Source organism: Oncorhynchus keta, chromosome 24 (assembly GCF_023373465.1).
Source record: "Oncorhynchus keta strain PuntledgeMale-10-30-2019 chromosome 24, Oket_V2, whole genome shotgun sequence".
NCBI classification, from domain to species: Eukaryota; Metazoa; Chordata; class Actinopteri; order Salmoniformes; family Salmonidae; genus Oncorhynchus; species Oncorhynchus keta.
Window position 1 is genome coordinate 1,529,520 of NC_068444.1, and position 18,379 is coordinate 1,547,898.

Below are 18,379 nucleotides of genomic sequence, written 5' to 3' on the forward strand. Positions count from 1 at the left end.
GAGAGAGACCTGGCTGTTTAATCACCTGTAGAGAGAGAGACCTGGCTGTTTAATCACCGGCAGAGGGAGATCTGGCCGTGTAAGTGACTGTCCCTTCTCCTCGGCCCCAGCCCGAACCCAGTCACTAACTTAAGGCTCAGCCAGAGTGGGTGGATGAGGAGGGAGAGTCCATGTTAATACGTACTGATCCTGCAGTCTGGCCCAGCGAACCCTGGAGTGCACTCACATCGATACCAGTTATCACCATCCACACAGGTCCCACTGTTATAACTGGAGAGGAGGAGAGGAAGAGGAGAGAAGAGGGGAGGAGGGAGGAGAGGAGAGGAGGGACGAGAGGGGAGGAGGGACGAGAGGAGAGGGGAGGAGGGAGGAGAGGAGGGTTGAGAGGGGAGGAGGGAGGAGAGAAGGGAGGAGAGGGGAGGAGGGGTGAGAGGGGAGGAGGGGTGAGAGGAGAGAAGGGGTGAGAGGGGAGGAGGGAGGAGAGAAGGGAGGAGAGGGGAGGAGGGAAAAGAGGGGAGGAGGGAGGAGAGAAGAGGAGGGAGGAGAGGGGAGAAGGGGGAGAGGGGAGGAGGGAGGAGAGGAGAGGAGAGGAGGGGTGAGAGGAGAGAAGGGGTGAGAGGGGAGGAGGGAAAAGAGGGGGAGGGAGGAGAGAAGAGGAGGGAGGAGAGGAGGGGTGAGGGGAGGAGGGAGGAGAGGAGAGAAGAGGTGAGAAAAGAGAAGTGAGAAAGGAGGGGTGAGAGGAGAGGAGGGAGGGAGGGGTGAGAGGGGAGGAGGGAGGAGAGGAGAGGAGGGAGAGAGACAGAGAGAGACAGAGAGAGAGAGGGTTCAGGGGTGAGAGGAGAGGAGGGAGAGAGGAGGGGTGAGAGGGGAGGAGGGGTGAGAGGGGAGGAGGGAGGAGAGAAGAGGAGGGAGGAGAGGGGAGAAGGGGGAGAGGAGAGGAGGGAGAGAGACAGAGAGAGAGAGGGTTCAGTCTCAGAACAACATCAAAACATCTTGGTCAAACTGAAGTCTCTCAGACTAGGTCCCAAATGACACCCTTATCCTCTACATAGAACCCTATGGGCCCTGGTCTAAAGTAGTGTACTCTGCAGGGAATAGGGTGCAATTTGGGACATATTTCAAACTAGGAAGGGCAGGGGGATATCTATATCCAACATGACTAGTACTACCATAACTACTACAACCATAACCAGTAATACCATAACCAGTACTACCATAACAAGTACTACAATAACTAGTACTACCATAACTAGTACAATCATAACCAGTAATACCATAACCAGTACTACCATAACTAGTACTACCATAACCAGTAATACCATAACCAGTAATACCATAACCAGTACTACCATAACCAGTAATACCATAACCAGTACTACCATAACCAGTACTACCATAACTAGTAATACCAGTACTGTGTCCTTCCTAACCATTATAGTCTGTGTCCTCCTTCCTATTTTTTTTATTTTTTTATTTCACCTTTATTTAACCAGGTAGGCTAGTTGAGAACAAGTTCTCATTTGCAACTGCGACCTGGCCAAGATAAAGCATAGCAGTGTGAACAGACAACACAGAGTTACACATGGAGTAAACAATTAGCAAGTCAATAACACAGTAGAAAAAGAAAAAAAAATTGGCAGTCTATATACAATGTGTGCAAAAGGCATGAGGAGGTAGGCGAATAATACAATTTTGCAGATTAACACTGGAGTGATAAATGATCAAATGGTCATGTACAGGTAGAGATATTGGTGTGCAAAAGAGCAGAAAAGTAAATAAATAAAAACAGTATAAAAACAGTATGGGAATGAGGTAGGTGAAAATGGGTGAGCTATTTACCTATAGACTATGTACAGCTGCAGCGATCGGTTAGCTGCTCGGATAGCTGATGTTTGAAGTTGGTGAGGGAGATAAAAGTCTCCAACTTCAGCGATTTTGCAATTCGTTCCAGTCACAGGCAGCAGAGTACTGGAACGAAAGGCGGCCAAATGAGGTGTTGGCTTTAGGGATGATCAGTGAGATACACCTGCTGGAGCGCGTGCTACGGATGGGTGTTGCCATCGTGACCAGTGAGCTGAGATAAGGCGGAGCTTTACCTAGCATGGACTTGTAGATGACCTGGAGCCAGTGGGTCTGGCGACGAATATGTAGTGAGGGCCAGCCGACTAGAGCATACAAGTCGCAGTGGTGGGTGGTATAAGGTGCTTTAGTGACAAAACGGATGGCACTGTGATAGACTGCATCCAGTTTGCTGAGTAGAGTGTTGGAAGCCATTTTGTAGATGACATCGCCGGTCGAGGATCGGTAGGATAGTCAGTTTTACTAGGGTAAGCTTGGCAGCGTGAGTGAAGGAGGCTTTGTTGCGGAATAGAAAGCCGACTCTTGATTTGATTTTTGATTGGAGATGTTTGATGTGAGTCTGGAAGGAGAGTTTGCAGTCTAGCCAGACACCTAGGTACTTATAGATGTCCACATATTCAAGGTCGGAACCATCCAGGGTGGTGATGCTAGTCGGGCATGCGGGTGCAGGCAGCGATCGGTTGAAAAGCATGCATTTGGTTTTACTCGCGTTTAAGAGCAGTTGGAGGCCACGGAAGGAGTGCTGTATGGCATTGAAGCTCGTTTGGAGGTTTGATAGCACAGTGTCCAATGACGGGCCGAAAGTATATAGAATGGTGTCGTCTGCGTAGAGGTGGATCAGGGAATCGCCCGCAGCAAGAGCAACATCATTGATATATACAGAGAAAAGAGTCGGCCCGAGAATTGAACCCTGTGGCACCCCCATAGAGACTGCCAGAGGACCGGACAGCATGCCCTCCGATTTGACACACTGACCTCTGTCTGCAAAGTAATTGGTGAACCAGGCAAGGCAGTCATCCGAAAACCGAGGCTGTTGAGTCTGCCGATAAGAATATGGTGATTGACAGAGTCGAAAGCCTTGGCGAGGTCGATGAAGACGGCTGCACAGTACTGTCTTTTATCGATGGCGGTTATGATATCGTTTAGTAACTTGAGTGTGGCTGAGGTGCACCCGTGACCGGCTCGGAAACCAGATTGCATAGCGGAGAAGGTACGGTGGGATTCGAGATGGTCAGTGACCTGTTTGTTGACTTGGCTTTCGAAGACCTTAGATAGGCAGGGCAGGATGGATATAGGTCTATAGCAGTTTGGGTCCAGGGTGTCTCCCCTTTGAAGAGGGGGATGACTGCGGCAGCTTTCCAATCCTTGGGGATCTCAGACGATATGAAAGAGAGGTTGAACAGGCTGGTAATAGGGGTTGCGACAATGGCGGCAGATAGTTTCAGAAATAGCGGGTCCAGATTGTCAAGCCCAGCTGATTTGTACGGGTCCAGGTTTTGCAGCTCTTTCAGAACATCTGCTATCTGGATTTGGGTAAAGGAGAACCTGGAGAGGCTTGGGCGAGGAGCTGCGGGGGGAGCGGAGCTGTTGGCCGAGGTTGGAGTAGCCAGGCGGAAGGCATGGCCAGCCGTTGAGAAGTGCTTATTGAAGTTTTCGATAATCATGGATTTATCAGTGGTGACCGTGTTACCTAGCCTCAGTGCAGTGGGCAGCTGGGAGGAGGTGCTCTTGTTCTCCATGGACTTCACAGTGTCCCAGAACTTTTTGGAGTTGGAGCTACAGGATGCAAACTTCTGCCTGAAGAAGCTGGCCTTAGCTTTCCTGACTGACTGCGTGTATTGGTTCCTGACTTCCCTGAACAGTTGCATATCGCGGGGACTATTCGATGCTATTGCAGTCCGCCACAGGATGTTTTTGTGCTGATCGAGGGCAGTCAGGTCTGAAGTGAACCAAGGGCTATATCTGTTCTTAGTTCTGCATTTTTTGAACGGAGCATGCTTATCTAAAATGGTGAGGAAGTTACTTTTAAAGAATGACCATGCATCCTCAACTGACGGGATGAGGTCAATGTCCTTCCAGGATACCCGGGCCAGGTCGATTAGAAAGGCCTGCCATTATAGTCTGTGTCCTTCCTAACCATTATAGTCTGTGTCCTCCTTCCTAACCATTATAGTCTGTGTCCTCCTTCCTAACCATTATAGTCTGTGTCCTTCCTAACCATTATAGTCTGTGACCTCCTTCCTAACCATTATAGTCTGTGTCCTTCCTAACCATTATAGTCTGTGTCCTCCTTCCTAACCATTATAGTCTGTGTCCTTCCTAACCATTATAGTCTGTGTCCTCCTTCCTAACCATTATAGTCTGTGTCCTTCCTAACCATTATAGTCTGTGTCCTTCCTAACCATTATAGTCTGTGTCCTTCCTAACCATTATAGTCTGTGTCCTTCCTAACCATTATAGTCTGTGTCCTTCCTAACCATTATAGTCTGTGTCCTTCCTAACCATTATAGTCTGTGTCCTTCCTAACCATTATAGTCTGTGTCCTTCCTAACCATTATAGTCTGTGTCCTTCCTAACCATTATAGTCTGTGTCCTTCCTAACCATTATAGTCTGTGTCCTTCCTAACCATTATAGTCTGTGTCCTTCCTAACCATTATAGTCTGTGTCCTCCTTCCTAACCATTATAGTCTGTGTCCTCCTTCCTAACCATTATAGTCTGTGTCCTTCCTAACCATTATAGTCTGTGTCCTCCTTCCTAACCATTATAGTCTGTGTCCTTCCTAACCATTATAGTCTGTGTCCTCCTTCCTAACCATTATAGTCTGTGTCCTCCTTCCTAACCATTATAGTCTGTGTCCTTCCTAACCATTATAGTCTGTGTCCTCCTTCCTAACCAGTATAGTCTGTGTCCTCCTTCCTAACCAGTATAGTCTGTGTCCTCCTTCCTAACCATTATAGTTCAGTACAGACTGCAGAATAAACCTGGGTTCAAATACTATTTGGCATCATTTGAAATAATATATCTGGGCCAGAACCCACCCATTTGGCAGGCTATAGAACATGTTTAAATATTTGGTACGGTGCAAAGTAGAGGAACACCTTGTTCTGATCTGTCTTGTCTGACTCAATAGGAAATGTGTTCCACTTACCATGGGTGGGGATTACAGTCGTTGGTATCTGGAAAAAAGAGAGAGGAGTTATTTTCACACGCATGTGGAGAGAGGGAGAGACAGAGAGAGAGAGAGAGAGAGAGAGAGAGAGAGAGAGAGAGAGAGAGAGACAGAGACAGAGACAGAGACAGAGAGAGAGGGACAGAGACAGAGAGAGACAGAGACAGAGACAGAGAGACAGAGACAGAGAGAGACATGAGTGTCAAGAGGTACACCACCGCCCCTACCCCCGCCCCTACCCCCATACACCCCATTCCCCTACCCCCATACACCCCCGCCCCAATCCCCATACACCCCCGCCCCTATCCCCATACACCCCCGCCCTATCCCCATACACCCACACCCCTATCCCCATACACCCCTGCCCCTACCCCCATACACCCCCGCCCCTATACCCACGTCCCTATCCTCCCCATCCAGAACTCTCCCCCCCCTGTCCAGAACCCTGCTCCCCCTATGCAGAACCGCTGCACCTCCCCATCCAGAACCCTGCTCCTCCCCCATCCAGAATCCTGCTCCTCCCCATCCAGAACCCTGCTCCTCCCCATCCAGAATCCTGCCTCCCCCATTCAGAACCCTGCCCCTGCCCCTCCCCCATCCAGAATCCTGCTCCTCCCCCATCCAGAACCCTGCTCCTCCCCCTCCAGAATCCTGCTCCTCCCCCATCCAGAACCCTGCCCCTCCCCCATCCAGAACCCTGCTCCTCCCCCATCCAGAATCCTGCTCCTCCCCCATCCAGAACCCTGCTCCTCCCCCATCCAGAACCCTGCTCCTCCCCCATCCAGAATCCTGCCTCCCCCCATCCAGAACCCTGCTCCTCCCCCATCCAGAACCCTGCTCCTCCCCCATCCAGAACCCTGCTCCTCCCCCATCCAGAACCCTGCTCCTCCCCCATCCAGAACCTTGCTCCTCCCCCATCCAGAACCCTGCTCCTCCCCCATCCAGAACCCTGCCCCTCCCCCATTCTCAAGGCCATCTTCCTCTAAGCAGGGAACACAGGGAGTGATAGAACAGGTAGGCCAGAAGACCTGTGTTGTGTACCCACTCTGTTTACAGGTGTCTCCCTCCCAGCCCTCCTTGCAGACGCAGGTGAAGGAGTCCCCGCTGGTCACACAGGTTCCCCCGTACTGACAGGGGTTAGGAAGACAGCTGCTGTTCTTAGCTAGAGGAGGAGGAGAGGTGAGTCAGTAGCATTAGTTCATCTGGGTCAAATTCAGCTAAACGTTTAAAAACATTGTGTGTCCTATTAGATGAGTTGAAATAAAATCCTAACAGCCTGGTTAGTGCCTATTGGTCTAGAGCCAGGGGAGGGAGGAGGGGACTAACACAGCTATATTACAGGCAGCCCCTCCCTCCCTCCCAGACTAACTCACCTATATTACAGGTAGCCCCCTCCCTCCCTCCCTCCCTCCCTCCCTCCCAGACTAACTCACCTATATTACAGGTAGCCCCTCCCTCCCTCCCTCCCAGACTAACTCACCTATATTACAGGTAGCCCCTCCCTCCCTCCCTCCCAGACTAACTCACCTATATTACAGGTAGCCCCCCCCCTCCCTCCCTCCCAGACTAACTCACCTATATTACAGGTAGCCCCTCCCTCCCACCCAGACTAACTCACCTATATTACAGGTAGCCCCTCCCTCCCACCCAGACTAACTCACCTATATTACAGGTAGCCCCTCCCTCCCACCCAGACTAACTCACCTATATTACAGGTAGCCCCTCCCTCCCTCCCACCCAGACTAACTCACCTATATTACAGGTAGCCCCCTCCCTCCCACCCAGACTAACTCACCTATATTACAGGTAGCCCCCTCCCTCCCAGACTAACTCACCTATATTACAGGTAGCCCCCTCCCTCCCACCCAGACTAACTCACCTATATTACAGGTAGCCCCCTCCCTCCCTCCCAGACTAAACTCACCTATATTACAGGCAGCCCCTCCCACCCAGACTAACTCACCTATATTACAGGTAGCCCCCCTCCCTCCCAGACTAACTCACCTATATTACAGGTAGCCCCTCCCTCCCACCCAGACTAACTCACCTATATTACAGGTAGCCCCTCCCTCCCACCCAGACTAACTCACCTATATTACAGGTAGCCCCTCCCTCCCACCCAGACTAACTCACCTATATTACAGGTAGCCCCTCCTCCCACCCAGACTAACTCACCTATATTACAGGTAGCCCCCTCCCTCCCACCCAGACTAACTCACCTATATTACAGGTAGCCCCCCTCCCTCCCACCCAGACTAACTCACCTATATTACAGGTAGCCCCCTCCCTCCCTCCCAGACTAACTCACCTATATTACAGGTAGCCCCTCCCCCCCAGACTCCCAGACTAACTCACCTATATTACAGGTAGCCCCTCCCTCCCTCCCAGACTAACTCACCTATATTACAGGTAGCCCCCTCCCTCCCTCCCAGACTAACTCACCTATATTACAGGTAGCCCCTCCCCTCCCCTCCCAGACTAACTCACCTATATTACAGGTAGCCCTCCCTCCCAGACTAACTCACCTATATTACAGGTAGCCCCTCCCTCCCACCCAGACTAACTCACCTATATTACAGGTAGCCCCTCCCTCCCTCCCAGACTAACTCTCACCTATATCCCACCCAGACTACTCACCTATATTAGCACCCCCTCCCTCCCCTCCCAGACTAACTCACCTATATTACAGGTAGCCCCTCCCTCCCTCCCCCAGACTAACTCACCTATATTACAGGTAGCCCCTCCCTCCCACCCAGACTAACTCACCTATATTACAGGTAGCCCTCCCTCCCACCCAGACTAACTCACCTATATTACAGGTAGCCCTCCTCCCACCCAGACTAACTCACCTATATTACAGGTAGCCCCCCCCTCCCACCCAGACTAACTCACCTATATTACAGGTAGCCCCTCCTCCCACCCAGACTAACTCACCTATATTACAGGTAGCCCCTCCCTCCCACCCAGACTAACTCACCTATATTACAGGTAGCCCCTCCCTCCCACCCAGACTAACTCACCTATATTACAGGTAGCCCCTCCCTCCCACCCAGACTAACTCACCTATATTACAGGTAGCCCCTCCCTCCCACCCAGACTAACTCACCTATATTACAGGTAGCCCCTCCCTCCCACCCAGACTAACTCACCTATATTACAGGTAGCCCCCTCCCTCCCAGACTAACTCACCTATATTACAGGTAGCCCCTCCCTCCCACCCAGACTAACTCACCTATATTACAGGTAGCCCCCCAGACTCCCTCCCACCCAGACTAACTCACCTATATTACAGGTAGCCCCTCCCTCCCACCCAGACTAACTCACCTATATTACAGGTAGCCCCCTCCCACCCAGACTAACTCACCTATATTACAGGTAGCCCCTCCCTCCCACCCAGACTAACTCACCTATATTACAGGTAGCCCCTCCCTCCCAGACTAACTCACCTATATTACAGGTAGCCCCTCCCTCCCACCCAGACTAACTCACCTATATTACAGGTAGCCCCTCCCTCCCTCCCAGACTAACTCACCTATATTACAGGTAGCCCCTCCCTCCCACCCAGACTAACTCACCTATATTACAGGTAGCCTCCCTCCCTCCCACCCAGACTAACTCACCTATATTACAGGTAGCCCCTCCCCTCCCACCCAGACTAACTCACCTATATTACAGGTAGCCCTCCCTCCCACCCAGACTAACTCACCTATATTACAGGTAGCCCCCTCCTCCCACCCAGACTAACTCACCTATATTACAGGTAGCCCCTCCTCCCTCCCAGACTAACTCACCTATATTACAGGTAGCCCTCCCTCCCTCCCAGACTAACTCACCTATATTACAGGTAGCCCCTCCCTCCCACCCAGACTAACTCACCTATATTACAGGTAGCCCCTCCCTCCCACCCAGACTAACTCACCTATATTACAGGTAGCCCCTCCCTCCCTCCCCAGACTAACTCACCTATATTACAGGTAGCCCCCTCCCACCCAGACTAACTCACCTATATTACAGGTAGCCCCCTCCCTCCCTCCCAGACTAACTCACCTATATTACAGGTAGCCCCTCCCTCCCTCCCAGACTAACTCACCTATATTACAGGTAGCCCCCCCCCCTCCCTCCCCTCCCAGACTAACTCACCTATATTACAGGTAGCCCCCTCCCTCCCACCCAGACTAACTCACCTATATTACAGGTAGCCCCCTCCCTCCCACCCAGACTAACTCACCTATATTACAGGTAGCCCCCTCCCTCCCACCCAGACTAACTCACCTATATTACAGGTAGCCCCTCCTCCCTCCCAGACTAACTCACCTATATTACAGGTAGCCCCCTCCCTCCCTCCCAGACTAACTCACCTATATTACAGGTAGCCCCTCCCTCCCACCCAGACTAACTCACCTATATTACAGGTAGCCCCTCCCTCCCACCCAGACTAACTCACCTATATTACAGGTAGCCCCTCCCTCCCTCCCAGACTAACTCACCTATATTACAGGTAGCCCCTCCCTCCCACCCAGACTAACTCACCTATATTACAGGTAGCCCCCCCCCCCCAGACTAACTCACCTATATTACAGGTAGCCCCCTCCCTCCCACCCAGACTAACTCACCTATATTACAGGTAGCCCCCTCCCTCCCACCCAGACTAACTCACCTATATTACAGGTAGCCCCCTCCTCCCTCCCAGACTAACTCACCTATATTACAGGTAGCCCCTCCCTCCCACCCAGACTAACTCACCTATATTACAGGTAGCCCTCCCTCCCACCCAGACTAACTCACCTATATTACAGGTAGCCCCCTCCCTCCCTCCCAGACTAACTCACCTATATTACAGGTAGCCCCTCCCTCCCTCCCAGACTAACTCACCTATATTACAGGTAGCCCCTCCCTCCCACCCAGACTAACTCACCTATATTACAGGTAGCCCCCTCCCTCCACCCAGACTAACTCACCTATATTACAGGTAGCCCCTACCCTCCCTCCCAGACTAACTCACCTATATTACAGGTAGCCCCTCCCTCCCTCCCAGACTAACTCACCTATATTACAGGTAGCCCCTCCCTCCCTCCCAGACTAACTCACCTATATTACAGGTAGCCCCCTCCCTCCCTCCCAGACTAACTCACCTATATTACAGGTAGCCCCTCCCTCCCTCCCAGACTAACTCACCTATATTACAGGTAGCCCCCTCCCTCCCACCCAGACTAACTCACCTATATTACAGGTAGCCCCTCCCTCCCTCCCAGACTAACTCACCTATATTACAGGTAGCCCCTCCCTCCCACCCAGACTAACTCACCTATATTACAGGTAGCCCCTCCCTCCCACCCAGACTAACTCACCTATATTACAGGTAGCCCCTCCCTCCCACCCAGACTAACTCACCTATATTACAGGTAGCCCCTCCCTCCCACCCAGACTAACTCACCTATATTACAGGTAGCCCCCTCCCTCCCTCCCAGACTAACTCACCTATATTACAGGTAGCCCCTCCCTCCCTCCCAGACTAACTCACCTATATTACAGGTAGCCCCTCCTCCCACCCAGACTAACTCACCTATATTACAGGTAGCCCCTCCCTCCCACCCAGACTAACTCACCTATATTACAGGCAGCCCCTCCCTCCCACCCAGACTAACTCACCTATATTACAGGTAGCCCCTCCCTCCCTCCCTCCCAGACTAACTCACCTATATTACAGGTAGCCCCTCCCTCCTGTGACTAACTCACCTATATTACAGGTAGCCCCTCCCACCCAGACTAACTCACCTATATTACAGGTAGCCCTCCCCACCAGACTAACTCACCTATATTACAGGCAGCCCCCTCCTCCCTCCCAGACTAACTCACCTATATTACAGGTAGCCCCTCCCTCCCTCCCAGACTAACTCACCTATATTACAGGTAGCCCCCTCCCTCCCACCCAGACTAACTCACCTATATTACAGGTAGCCCCTCCTCCCACCCAGACTAACTCACCTATATTACAGGTAGCCCCTCCCTCCCACCCAGACTAACTCACCTATATTACAGGTAGCCCCTCCCTCCCTCCCAGACTAACTCACCTATATTACAGGTAGCCCCTCCCTCCCCCCAGACTAACTCACCTATATTACAGGTAGCCCCCTCCCTCCCACCCAGACTAACTCACCTATATTACAGGTAGCCCCTCCCTCCCTCCCAGACTAACTCACCTATATTACAGGTAGCCCCTCCCTCCCTCCCCCAGACTAACTCACCTATATTACAGGTAGCCCCTCCTCCCACCCAGACTAACTCACCTATATTACAGGTAGCCCCTCCCTCCCCCCAGACTAACTCACCTATATTACAGGTAGCCCCTCCCTCCCACCCAGACTAACTCACCTATATTACAGGTAGCCCCTCCCTCCCACCCAGACTAACTCACCTATATTACAGGTAGCCCCTCCCTCCCACCCAGACTAACTCACCTATATTACAGGTTAGCCCCTCCTCCCTCCCCTAACTCACCTATATTACAGGTAGCCCCTCCCTCCCACCCAGACTAACTCACCTATATTACAGGTAGCCCCTCCCTCCCACCCAGACTAACTCACCTATATTACAGGTAGCCCCTCCCTCCCTCCCAGACTAACTCACCTATATTACAGGTAGCCCTCCTCCCTCCCAGACTAACTCACCTATATTACAGGTAGCCCCCCTCCCTCCCTCCCAGACTAACTCACCTATATTACAGGTAGCCCCTCCCCACCCAGACTAACTCACCTATATTACCCCCTCCCTCCCTCCCAGACTAACTCACCTATATTACAGGTAGCCCCCTCCCTCCCACCCAGACTAACTCACCTATATTACAGGTAGCCCCTCCCTCCCACCCAGACTAACTCACCTATATTACAGGTAGCCCCTCCCTCCCTCCCAGACTAACTCACCTATATTACAGGTAGCCCCTCCCTCCCAGACTAACTCACCTATATTACAGGTAGCCCCCCTCCTCCCAGACTAACTCACCTATATTACAGGTAGCTCCTCCCTCCCACCCAGACTAACTCACCTATATTACAGGTAGCCCCTCCCTCCCACCCAGACTAACTCACCTATATTACAGGTAGCCCCCTCCCTCCCACCCAGACTAACTCACCTATATTACAGGTAGCTCCCTCCCTCCCACCCAGACTAACTCACCTATATTACAGGTAGCCCCTCCCTCCCAGACTAACTCACCTATATTACAGGTAGCCCCTCCCTCCCTCCCAGACTAACTCACCTATATTACAGGTAGCCCCTCCCTCCCACCCAGACTAACTCACCTATATTACAGGTAGCCCCTCCCTCCCACCCAGACTAACTCACCTATATTACAGGTAGCCCCCTCCTCCCACCCAGACTAACTCACCTATATTACAGGTAGCCCCTCCTCCCACCCAGACTAACTCACCTATATTACAGGTAGCCCCTCCTCCCTCCCTCCCAGACTAGCTCACCTATATTACAGGTAGCCCCTCCCTCCCACCCAGACTAACTCACCTATATTACAGGTAGCTCCTCCTCCCACCCAGACTAACTCACCTATATTACAGGTAGCCCCCTCCCTCCCACCCAGACTAACTCACCTATATTACAGGTAGCCCCTCCTCCCACCCAGACTAACTCACCTATATTACAGGTAGCCCCTCCCTCCCACCCAGACTAACTCACCTATATTACAGGTAGCTCCTCCCTCCCACCCAGACTAACTCACCTATATTACAGGTAGCCCCTCCCTCCCAGACTAACTCACCTATATTACAGGTAGCCCCTCCCTCCCACCCAGACTAACTCACCTATATTACAGGTAGCCCCTCCTCCCCCCAGACTAACTCACCTATATTACAGGTAGCCCCCTCCCTCCCACCCAGACTAACTCATCTATATTACAGGTAGCCCCCTCCTCCCTCCCCCAGACTAACTCACCTATATTACAGGTAGCCCCTCCCTCCCACCAGACTAACTCACCTATATTACAGGTAGCCCCTCCCTCCCACCCAGACTAACTCATCTATATTACAGGTAGCCCCTCCCTCCCTCCCAGACTAACTCACCTATATTACAGGTAGCCCCTCCTCCCATCCAGACTAACTCACCTATATTACAGGTAGCCCCTCCCTCCCTCCCAGACTAACTCACCTATATTACAGGTAGCCCCTCCCTCCCACCCAGACTAACTCACCTATATTACAGGTAGCCCCTCCCTCCCACCCAGACTAACTCACCTATATTACAGGTAGCCCCTCCCTCCCACCCAGACTAACTCATCTATATTACAGGTAGCCCCTCCCTCCCACCCAGACTAACTCACCTATATTACAGGTAGCCCCTCCCTCCCTCCCTCCTCCCTCCCCAGACTAACTCACCTATATTAAAGGTAGCCCTCCTCCCTCCCTCCCAGACTAACTCACCTATATTACAGGTAGCCCCTCCCTCCCTCCCAGACTAACTCACCTATATTACAGGTAGCCCCTCCCTCCCACCCAGACTAACTCACCTATATTACAGGTAGCCCCTCCTCCCACCCAGACTAACTCACCTATATTACAGGTAGCCCCTCCCACCCAGACTAACTCACCTATATTACAGGTAGCCCCCTCCCTCCCACCCAGACTAACTCACCTATATTACAGGTAGCCCCTCCCTCCCTCCCAGACTAACTCACCTATATTACAGGTAGCCCCCTCCCACCCAGACTAACTCACCTATATTACAGGTAGCCCCCTCCCTCCCTCCCTCCCAGACTAACTCACCTATATTACAGGTAGCCCCCTCCCTCCCACCCAGACTAACTCACCTATATTACAGTTAGCCCCCTCCCTCCCTCCCTCCCAGACTAACTCACCTATATTACAGGTAGCCCCTCCCTCCCAGACTAACTCACCTATATTACAGGTAGCCCCTCCCTCCCATCCAGACTAACTCACCTATATTAAAGGTAGCCCCTCCCTCCCATCCATACTAACTCACCTATATTACAGGTAGCCCCCCTCCCTCCCTCCCTCCCTCCCAGACTAACTCACCTATATTACAGGTAGCCCCCCTCCCACCCAGACTAACTCACCTATATTACAGGTAGCACCTCCTCCCTCCCATCCAGACTAACTCACCTATATTACAGGTAGCCCCTCCCTCCCACCCAGACTAACTCACCTATATTACAGGTAGCCCCTCCCTCCCTCCCAGACTAACTCACCTATATTACAGGTAGCCCCTCCTCCCTCCCAGACTAACTCACCTATATTACAGGTAGCCCCCCCTCCCACCCAGACTAACTCACCTATATTACAGGTAGCCCCTCCCTCCCACCCAGACTAACTCACCTATATTACAGGTAGCCCCCTCCCTCCCTCCCAGACTAACTCACCTATATTACAGGTAGCCCCTCCCACCCTCCAGACTAACTCATCTATATTACAGGTAGCCCCTCCCTCCCTCCCTCCCTCCCTCCCTCCCAGACTAACTCACCTATATTACAGGTAGCACCTCCTCCCTCCCAGACTAACTCACCTATATTACAGGTAGCCCCCCCTCCCATCCAGACTAACTCACCTATATTACAGGTAGCACCTCCCTCCCACCCAGACTAACTCACCTATATTACAGGTAGCACCTCCCTCCCTCCCAGACTAACTCACCTATATTACAGGTAGCCCCTCCCACCCTCCCAGACTAACTCACCTATATTACAGGTAGCCCCTCCCCCACCCAGACTAACTCACCTATATTACAGGTAGCCCCTCCCTCCCTCCCAGACTAACTCACCTATATTACAGGTAGCCCCCTCCTCCCATCCAGACTAACTCACCTATATTACAGGTAGCCCCTCCTCCCACCCAGACTAACTCACCTATATTACAGGTAGCCCCTCCCTCCCTCCCAGACTAACTCACCTATATTACAGGTAGCCCCCTCCCACCCAGACTAACTCACCTATATTACAGGTAGCCCCTCCCTCCCTCCCTCCCAGACTAACTCACCTATATTACAGGTAGCCCTCCTCCCATCCAGACTAACTCACCTATATTACAGGTAGCCCCTCCCTCCCTCCCAGACTAACTCACCTATATTACAGGTAGCCCCTCCCCCACCCAGACTAACTCACCTATATTACAGGTAGCCCCTCCCTCCCACCCAGACTAACTCACCTATATTACAGGTAGCGCCTCCCTCCCACCCAGACCTCACCTATATTACAGGTAGCCCCTCCCACCCAGACTAACTCACCAATATTACAGGTAGCCCCTCCCTCCCACCCAGACTAACTCACCTATAAAACCAGGTAGCCCCATACCATCCAGACTAACTCACCTATATTACAGGTAGCCCCTCCCTCCCTCCCAGACTAACTCACCTATATTACAGGTAGCACCTCCCTCCCTCCCCAGACTAACTCACCTATATTACAGGTAGCCCCTCCCTCCCACCCAGACTAACTCACCTATATTACAGGTAGCCCCCTCCCCCCCCCAGACTAACTCACCTATATTACAGGTAGCCCCTCCCTCCCACCCAGACTAACTCACCTATATTACAGGTAGCCCCTCCCTCCCACCCAGACTAACTCACCTATATTACAGGTAGCCCCTCCTCCCTCCCACCCAGACTAACTCACCTATATTACAGGTAGCCCCTCCCTCCCTCCCTCCCCCAGACTAACTCACCTATATTACAGGTAGCCCCTCCCTCCCTCCCAGACTAACTCACCTATATTACAGGTAGCCCCCTCCCACCCTCCCTCCCAGACTAACTCACCTATATTACAGGTAGCCCCCTCCCTCCCTCCCAGACTAACTCACCTATATTACAGGTAGCCCCTCCCTCCCACCCAGACTAACTCACCTATATTACAGGTAGCCCCCTCCCTCCCTCCCTCCCAGACTAACTCACCTATATTACAGGTAGCCCCTCCCTCCCACCCAGACTAACTCACCTATATTACAGGTAGCCCCTCCCTCCCACCCAGACTAACTCACCTATATTACAGGTAGCCCCTCCCTCCCTCCCAGACTAACTCACCTATATTACAGGTAGCCCCCTCCCTCCCTCCCAGACTAACTCACCTATATTACAGGTAGCCCCTCCCCCACCCAGACTAACTCACCTATATTACAGGTAGCCCCTCCCTCCCTCCCTCCCAGACTAACTCACCTATATTACAGGTAGCCCCTCCCTCCCACCCAGACTAACTCACCTATATTACAGGTAGCCCCCCCCTCCCCTCCCAGACTAACTCACCTATATTACAGGTAGCCCCCTCCCTCCCACCCAGACTAACTCACCTATATTACAGGTAGCCCCCTCCCACCCAGACTAACTCACCTATATTACAGGTAGCCCCTCCCTCCCACCCAGACTAACTCACCTATATTACAGGTAGCCCCTCCCTCCCTCCCAGACTAACTCACCTATATTACAGGTAGCCCCTCCCTCCCTCCCAGACTAACTCACCTATATTACAGGTAGCCCCTCCCTCCCACCCAGACTAACTCACCTATATTACAGGTAGCCCCTCCTCCCCAGACTAACTCACCTATATTACAGGTAGCCCCCTCCTCCCATCCAGACTAACTCACCTATATTAAAGGTAGCCCCTCCCTCCCTCCCAGACTAACTCACCTATATTACAGGTAGCCCCTCCCTCCCACCCAGACTAACTCACCTATATTACAGGTAGCCCCTCCCTCCCAGACTAACTCACCTATATTACAGGTAGCACCTCCTCCCATCCAGACTAACTCACCTATATTACAGGTAGCCCCTCCTCCCTCCCAGACTAACTCACCTATATTACAGGTAGCCCCTCCCTCCAGACTAACTCACCTATATTACAGGTAGCCCCTCCCTCCCACCCAGACTAACTCACCTATATTACAGGTAGCCCCCTCCCACCCAGACTAACTCACCTATATTACAGGTAGCCCCTCCTCCCACCCAGACTAACTCACCTATATTACAGGTAGCCCCCTCCCTCCCCCCCAGACTAACTCACCTATATTACAGGTAGCCCCCTCCCACCCAGACTAACTCACCTATATTACAGGTAGCCCCTCCCTCCCACCCAGACTAACTCACCTATATTACAGGTAGCCCCCTCCCTCCCACCCAGACTAACTCACCTATATTACAGGTAGCCCCTCCCTCCCACCCAGACTAACTCACCTATATTACAGGTAGCCCCTCCCTCCCACCCAGACTAACTCACCTATATTACAGGTAGTCCCCCCTCCCTCCCAGACTAACTCACCTATATTACAGGTAGCCCCCCTCCCACCCAGACTAACTCACCTATATTACAGGTAGCCCCCTCCCTCCCACCCAGACTAACTCATCTATATTACAGGTAGCACCTCCTCCCTCCCAGACTAACTCACCTATATTACAGGTAGCCCCTCCCACCCTCCCAGACTAACTCACCTATATTACAGGTAGCCCCTCCCCCACCCAGACTAACTCACCTATATTACAGGTAGCCCCTCCCTCCCTCCCCCAGACTAACTCACCTATATTACAGGTAGCCCCCTCCCTCCCACCCAGACTAACTCACCTATATTACAGGTAGCCCCCTCCCTCCCTCCCAGACTAACTCACCTATATTACAGGTAGCCCCCTCCCTCCCACCCTCCCAGACTAACTCACCTATATTACAGGTAGCCCCTCCCTCCCACCCAGACTAACTCACCTATATTACAGGTAGCCCCTCCCTCCCACCCAGACTAACTCACCTATATTACAGGTAGCCCCCTCCCTCCCTCCCAGACTAACTCACCTATATTACAGGTAGCCCCTCCCTCCCTCCCAGACTAACTCACCTATATTACAGGTAGCCCCTCCCTCCCATCCAGACTAACTCACCTATATTACAGGTAGCCCCTCCCTCCCACCCAGACTAACTCACCTATATTACAGGTAGCCCCTCCCTCCCACCCAGACTAACTCACCTATATTACAGGTAGCCCCTCCCTCCCTCCCAGACTAACTCACCTATATTACAGGTAGCCCCTCCCTCCCTCCCAGACTAACTCACCTATATTACAGGTAGCCCCCTCCCTCCCATCCAGACTAACTCACCTATATTACAGGTAGCCCCCTCCCTCCTCCCGGACTAACTCACCTATATTACAGGTAGCCCATCCCTCCCAGACTAACTCACCTATATTACAGGTAGCCCCCTCCCTCCCTCCCAGACTAACTCACCTATATTACAGGTAGCCCCTCCCACCCAGACTAACTCACCTATATTACAGGTAGCCCCCTCCCTCCCACCCAGACTAACTCACCTATATTACAGGTAGCCCCTCCCTCCCACCCAGACTAACTCACCTATATTACA

General features: G+C 52.4%; 1 protein-coding gene across 9 annotated transcripts in view; it reads right to left on the reverse strand.

Moving 5' to 3' along the window:
- LOC127911283 (protein jagged-1b-like) overlaps positions 1–18,379 on the reverse strand; it is a 251,790-nt gene that overhangs the window by 58,403 nt on the left and 175,008 nt on the right. For 8 of the 9 annotated variants that reach the window (XR_008077703.1, XR_008077707.1, XR_008077702.1 and 5 more), the window contains exons 18-20: positions 6,077–6,193; positions 5,011–5,038; positions 185–270 (exon numbers count right to left, since the gene is read on the reverse strand). Coding sequence is in view for 2 of the 9 variants with exons in the window: in XM_052477449.1 (XP_052333409.1) it covers positions 185–270; positions 5,011–5,038; positions 6,077–6,193 (231 nt within the window). In the remaining 7 variants the exon portion in view is untranslated. The remainder of the gene's footprint in view (positions 1–184; positions 271–5,010; positions 5,039–6,076; positions 6,194–18,379) is intronic. The other variant, XM_052477450.1, reaches the window with a different exon arrangement.